The sequence below is a fragment of the Aquila chrysaetos genome, chromosome 19, assembly GCF_900496995.4.
Source record: "Aquila chrysaetos chrysaetos chromosome 19, bAquChr1.4, whole genome shotgun sequence".
In the NCBI taxonomy this organism is placed as follows: Eukaryota; Metazoa; Chordata; class Aves; order Accipitriformes; family Accipitridae; genus Aquila; species Aquila chrysaetos.
This window is the reverse complement of record NC_044022.1, coordinates 22,100,052-22,107,455: the sequence shown is the minus strand read 5'-3', so window position 1 is coordinate 22,107,455 and position 7,404 is coordinate 22,100,052. Positions and strand designations below refer to the sequence as shown.

At 37.3% G+C, this 7,404-nt stretch overlaps 1 protein-coding gene across 1 annotated transcript; it reads right to left on the bottom strand.

The window, feature by feature from the left end:
- Positions 1-979: 979 nt before the first annotated feature.
- Positions 980-1,927, bottom strand: LOC115353621 (taste receptor type 2 member 40-like). Its single transcript, XM_030043274.1, has one exon. It carries the CDS (start codon positions 1,925-1,927, stop codon positions 980-982), a length of 948 nt encoding a protein of 315 aa, XP_029899134.1.
- Between the last annotated feature and the right edge of the window lie 5,477 nt (positions 1,928-7,404).

Sequence of the window (7,404 nt, the reverse complement as noted above, 5' to 3'; positions counted from 1 at the left end):
GCATGAAAATACCTCAGCTGAGCTGAGAACTTCAGAGTAGAATCATCTAACACACTATTTAATAAAAGACGACAGGTTTTGTTGAACTTATTTCATCAACCTCATGTGAAACTACACAGTAACATAAAGTAGTAAAAAAGAACAGCCTTAGAAACAACTCACAACTACTCCAAGCAACAGCACATCATGGAAAAGGCAAATTTGTGATCAGAACAGGTCGACTCAACAAGAAGGAGATTTTCTGTAGTGGACAGGTAGATCTATGTACCTACATCTGTAATCACCACCTAGTAATCCACTTTCAAGAAAACCAAATAAATTACCATAAAATATGTTTTGAACAAAAGGATCCATTTTAAAGTGGTATTTAACCACTAAGTTGCTATATACATACTGGAATCCTAACACAAATAAACCTGATTCAGAATGTAATTTGATTACATTAATTGGTTGTATGTTTCCAAATCTTAATTCTCCCTCAGGTTATCTTTTAGCTATTTTTTCATGTCTAGAAGCATATTCTGTTTGTATGTCACACCAGCTATGGCTTGTACCACGTATGTTTAGTCCAATTTTAAGCTTCTCAGGTGAAAGATCCTTCAGCAGAGAACTGATGTTTGTGAGCTCTGTAAATTTTGTCTCTGTTTAAGTAGCATTTTCTTCAATTCAAACATATCATAAACCTGTCAATCTTAAACTGAGAATCTGAAATCACAACGCATCCTGTACTTGATTTATTATTTAAGTGCAATGTTTCCTTTCAGTGCATTCTTATTCTCACTCTTTATTAAATAAGATTGACAGAGAAAGAGTGGTGTAGAAAAAAAGGCAAAAATGCATATTGTTTCAGATGTTCTGAGAAGATCTGATCACAGAAATCTCTGAAAGATGAAAGTTACTGACTAAAAAGAGATGGTGAAACAATTCATGCATAAAAGACTTGATTCCAGAACTGTTACTGGAGAGTGTTTCTCTCAAGCTATAACATAAGGCTTAAAGTCGTATTTTCCAAATGGCACTTAAAATGCTGGCAAAGGATCCTAAATGCCAATTTGAGTTTTGAATTTACTATAATCAGGATAATAGAGTGTATGGAAGGGTATGCCCCAGCTACAACTAAGGATAGTGCAACTTTCACAACATCTTTACTTTGAGAAGTTGACAGTATCAACAGAATTTGAGCTACGAAACTGGAAAGGTATAGGATCAAGAAAGAAATAATGGATTTAATGACAGTTAGGTGAACATCTATCAAAGGATCCCTGAAAGTATCTACATAAGATTGCATCTTCTTCGTGTGTTTCCGTAGAGAAGTAATCAATAGAGCTGAGGTTACCACAGATAGTACCAGAGGAAAAAAACAACCTACAAAGTAAAGCAGCAGCAGGTAGAGATAGGAACTATCCCAGTCAGTGATATGTGCTGTGCTGTTTTCTATACAGTTCCCCGTTGAGCTGCAGAGGTAAGTGCTGGGTGTAATCCATAGCAAAGGAAGAGAAGTCACAGAAGAGATCACCAGCGATCCTAGAAGAAGCCATGGGACCATCCCAGCTATTCTGAGCTTGATTTGCAGCAACAGCCATTGGGTGACATTGATTATTTTTACACAGTAAAGTACATAGAGCCAGGTACTGAACCACAAACTGGCATGGTTTGCAAACATCCATACAGCTCCAAAAGCTTTGTACACGGAAGCCAACTTAAATGCGTCTGCAAAGTAGAGACTATGAATGTGCATTAGTATGGTCACCTGTAAGATAAGTCTTGATGTGCTCAGAAAGATCAGGATCATATCAGCGGAAGAAATTTTTTTGCTTTTGATCCAGTTAATGATATTAACAGCTGTAATAAATCCATTTCCAATAAATCCAGCAGCAACTTCAATAGCTACAATACTTATTGAAATGAGAAGAACTGGTGGCAACATCTTGCTGCTTCGGTCACCTCTGCCTGATTAGCTTGTGGAGCTGTGCAAGAAACTGAGAAGACCTGATGGTATCTGACTAGCCCCAGCTCCAGCCTGCTCACCTTATATCTAGGAGCAAAAAGACATCTGGAAATGATAGTGGAAAATGATTGTTGATGTTCTTCCTGAACATGCAAATCAGAGAAGGATTTAATAATTAATCTTAACCTTTTACATGCATAAGATTTGCCTACACTTTTCCTTAGGGATGTGACATAGCCAGCTCTATTAACCTCCCCATCTTTTGTCTAATTGTTTATATTCCTACCTAGAATGACAGAAAGCTCTGTGGCTCTCTGGTTACAACTGTACCTGACAATGTGGAAGGGGATGCATAATCCAACCCAACACAGGCAGCAGCGTATGTCAGGAGGCAACAAGAGGTCTTATGTTGTAGCTAGTATCTCTCATACTGCTTTGAAGGTCTATCAATTATAACTAGACCAATTAGTTGCAACCATTTTAACATGGAGAAAATTATACGGCCTCCAACCCTATTCTACGGGAGCACTCCAGACAACAAAGCTGTATGTACTCAAGCGTTATTGCTCCATACAGCTGACCACTTCTTATATGTTAGACCTTGTCTTGGTCCCATATATGGGATCAAAAGATGACAGTGACCAGTTATATGATGAGCAGTGGTGACAGGCTAGTGAAGCGGAAAAGTCCATCTAGCAGCCCCCTGTTAAAAGCCCCACCTTCTCCAGCTGCTTTCACTGTCCTGGCCTTTATCCCACTAGCATGCCACAGAGAAGTTTCTCTGTCTAGATGGCAGATCTAGACCTGTTCTGCTTTATAAAGTGAAAAATCTGTTATCCATCTGCATCCATAGCTTTGGCTGGATGCTCGTTACGGAATGAGCATAGCAGTCCAGAACAGTGGGGGGGGGGGGGCATTAATCTGCATCCTGCATTAGTGATCATTTATAAAGAAACTTGTCTGGATTTCCAAAACAACGTGTCCTCACCTTCTCAACCCCAGGACCATTAATCCAATCTGTGAATACAGTATTGGCACATTAATATTGTCAATATATTCTTTCTTGAATTAAAGAAATATGAAATAAAAAGTGAAGACTGACAACAGGGTAAGAAACAGCTGAGATCATTTGGTCACTGGAAAAAGTCTGGAAGTTCTTTAGCAGTAAAATATTTATTGGTTTTTGGGAAACTTGACATATACTTCTGGAGTGCATTTCTCAACAGAGTAAAATGACTCAAAGTAAAAGGTAGACCAAGCTTCCAATCTGAATGTGATAAAAACTGCCAATTGGATTTACTGTTTACCATTACATCCAAGCTTCAAGTTTTTGTTGAATTGTTCAGAAGAGAAACAGCTGACTTAAATTGGTATAAGCACATTTCTTCATTAACTTATTGAAATGAAAAGGTGGATTTAAAATCCCCATAGCTTTTGTTTCTGTCAGTACTTCAGTAATATCAAACTTACATTTCAGTTTACTTCCTAGTAATCTCAAAGACTAGGAGGGGTTTTTTTTAAAAAGTGAGTATACTTTCTTCATTGCAACAATGAAAATTAAAAAAAAATAAAAATTGAGGCACATTTACAAAATATTGTATATCAGTTTCAGCTTTTAAAAAGCCCAAGGGAAAAAAGCAAACAAATAAACAAATCTAAACTAAGAATACATTGGCATGTTTACTTTTTCTATTATGTTCTTCACTGAAATTATTCAAAGTAGGAGAAAAGTCACATCTTACTAAGGAAAAAAATAGTAAAACAAGTGTAACTCAACACCTACCATGTATTTTAAAGTTATATGCATAAAGCTTTCTGTACACAGAAGATGTATTACATAATTACAGTAGTCAGTTACCTCAAAAATATAGTAATTAAGTTACTCAAGGGAACATGACAATAACACTTTATTTTTATGCACTTATAAAAAACAGCACTGCAATTATCAAGTAGAAGAAACTAGAATGGAAGATACAATCTAGACTAATGCATGACTAAAATGAATGCTCAGCTGTTCCAACAGTTACAAAATTCTATTCTATCTTCATATACACTACCAAAATTGAGAATTTTAAAGTAAACCATAGCTAATCTTTACATACCCATTTCATTTTCCTCTAAGCTAGGACAAAAATGGGAATAACTACTTGAGACACAAAGGAACATGCCTTCCTTGAGGATGCCCACCAGCTCCTCGAGAAAAAAGCCATCACACAACCTATGCACCCTGGTAGTATTTAAGTCTTCATGACTCGGGTAAAGGAAAGAGCCTGTCCCTCAATGCTCTGTGAGTGACACATCTAATGTGTTCTGCTCTCAGGAATGGCTTCTAAATAAATATTTTCTCTTGCTTTGTCTCCCAGTAGCTCAAGAGCTTCCTGATGGACTGTACTGGTGCTAACACCTTCAGGGGTTGTCCCGGGGATAATGAGTCCACTCATGGATGCTGGTGACACATACCTGCACGCACCAAGAGACAAAAGGCCGGTTTATGGGTAACAGCAGCCAGGACTTAACCATACCTGATGCTGGCCCCGGACAGTGATTGGGTTGTCCACTGGAGATCATCATAGTCTCATCTCCTGGTATGCAGCTCCTTGAATTCTCTTGTTCCCCTTCTTGCCCTTTCCTAACCTCACAGATAGGGCTGCCACATCAATGCTCTTTAGTAGACTTCCTTTTGAGCTACAGAGTTAATGGTCATGATCAGACCAGGTTTAATTGGCAACAGAGACACAAAAGACCCTAGAATATGTCAGAATTCCTTCAATTTATCCTCTGGGAGAGCATTTGCATGAATTTATAAAAGCAGTTGAGCCACAAAGTAAAGAAGAGACTAGCAATTATTAAAAATAATCATAGGACAATGTTAGCGTGACACAAATAGTAAATACTGCAAAGAAGTGTCTGAATTTATACAATATTTTCCCTTGCAAGATAAATTTCACTGTACTCAGAGAAGTCAGGTTCAGCTCACAGGATAACAGCTTTCTTCTTTGGATTCATGCATTCCAATTAGCAACAGTAATAAATACACTTCACGCAATCCCTACAATGATTTAATTGTTGAAGTAGTTAGAGACACTATTACAGTAGAGTAAACAGTTTCCGACTCTTGTAAAACACTTCCTGTTCAGCTCATACAAAGATCCACAAAACACCAATTAACTGGTATCCAGTTAATCTTTTAGCATTTTACTGTGAGCAAGAAGCCTATGAATATGATACTAGAAGATTTATTTCTGGTATTGTTCAGGAAGATGCATATCTTGGAAATGTTGCTGATGAATGATCCAACTATGGCCACTGTTTCACAATTTTTAGTGACAAGTAATTGTCTATGGCTGGATTCAAGATAGGAAAAATTAGAACATGTTCAATAGGACTGGCTTTTTCTTCTCATAAAGTTGCTGCTATTTTTTGAAGCAAGAGCTTTAGTTCTGGTGCGACATGACAGGTACTCAGACTGCCACCACCCTTCATTATCCTTGCTCATCTCTCTGCGTGCTGAAATGTGTTTTTTGGTGCCCTCATCAACACCAATCCAAATTTGGATCAAATTTCAAAGTGTAAAGCTTTGTAATGTGATAGCTCCAGGACATTCAGGAAAAAAAAAAAAAAAAAAAAAAAAATCCCCCAAAACCAAACCCCAAGATGTTAGACATGGACATCTAGAAAGTCTGTGCAGCTGAACTCCCTTCCAACCTGAGAGCCAGGGTTCCCATCTCATGGAGACATGGACATGTAAAGGCTAGTCCGTGACTCAGAGTGAAATTAGGATGAGGTTAGGGTCCTTATCTGAACATGAGTATGGGAAAGCACTCCCAATCCTGGCAATTTAAATTTAACCTTAATAGTCTATTCTTGCAACAGCAGAGCTGGCCATATTCTCTGTTGTAACAGGGTTTGGATGACCAGCATACGTATCGATAGTGTATCTTAAGTGCAGCTCTTGTAAGTAAGTCATAAGCCAGGAGTGCTCTAGATCAACCTAACTGCAGTGCTGGGATCCTGTCTCCTATCTAAAAGCAAAAAAATAGCCAGCTATAATCCTGGAATTTCATTTTGGGATTATACCCAGAGACAAAAATCTTGGAAGAATTTCAACTTTTCACCCACATCCTACTGATATTATAGTTTTGTGTTTGACAAGTGTTAACCATTTGCTGACTGCCAATGTGTTTTTCTACCACAACTAAATTAGAAGACTTGCAAAACAGTCCAAGAACTCAAGAATGAATATTGCCTTGATGGTAAACATTCAATTTCCTAATGAAGGGAGACAAGGAGATGAGAATAACTTATCATTGCTTGCTCATACTGTGTGATAGAAAAAAATAAAGAAAAACATTTTATTTCAAGTTGGAGGAAGGACACTGCTCTCCAGGCAATCATAGTAAATTTAATTCCAGTGGAGTAAGTGGCTGCAAGAGCCTCATGACATTTGTTCACCTCTACATCATGAGCTCCTTAGCAAATAAGCTTTTTACAGCCCATAGTAAATTGCACACAGCATTTATAATGCATTGTATCGTAATGTCCAGCTCTGATTGAAATCTCTGAGCACTGGCGTAAGACAGTGAAGTACTATTACTAAGAACCTTATACTAAAATAATTGAATAAAACAAAACATAGGAGAATACTTCTCGTATAAGATACAGAAACAGGCCTACAAAAGAAAACTTGCGAAGAAAAATTTTATAGGAGAGCCAACAACATCTGGGTTTAAGAAATGCACCCAGAAGCAGCATTCTTGACTCTATTACCAGCTGTTTGCATCCATGACACTTTCCAAAATGGTTTAGCAAGTGTTCATCACATATTTGACAAGATATAGAAGGCTTATGAACCCTAATAAAATATCCTGTAACTGATAAATAACAATAAATTATGCTCCTATTTAACACATTCCTGACTTTATATTGTATGAAGAAATAATGTTGCAAAATATCTCAAAAATGTGTGTGAAAGGGTGATAATCTATTTCACCATTAATTTGCAAGTTGTCGTGCTGCTGTCATTATTGTACTAGAGATAATGTACTGTTAATTTCAGTACAACACAATTTTTAAATTTTTTTTGCAGAAAGACATTGTCAAAATGGAAGACCCATCAGACACAACTAATGAAAAGAGTCCTCTGAAATACTTGCAAGATGTCAAGAAGATCAAACAATGTAACACAGGTGAAAAGGAAGATGTAACTACAATTTTAAGGAAGTAAGAATGCACATACACCCCAAAAGGAAGGAGCAGGCGGTAGCAACAAATTAATGAATGATGATTATCAGTCACTCCTTGCCATGAACAAAAAGAGTTTCATATACACCTTCATTAACTCAAGACAGTATTTGTAAAGATGAGTTTATGGTTTATACCACACAAAGTATGAAAGGAAGTGTGTTCGCTTCCCAAGTTATAGCTGGATGCTCCCTGCACCACTTCCCCTTATTCCC

Excerpts from the sequence above, each read along its gene's own strand:
- LOC115353621 (XM_030043274.1), bottom strand. The coding sequence starts at position 1,927 with ATGTTGCCACCAGTTCTTCTCATTTCAATAAGTATTGTAGCTATTGAA.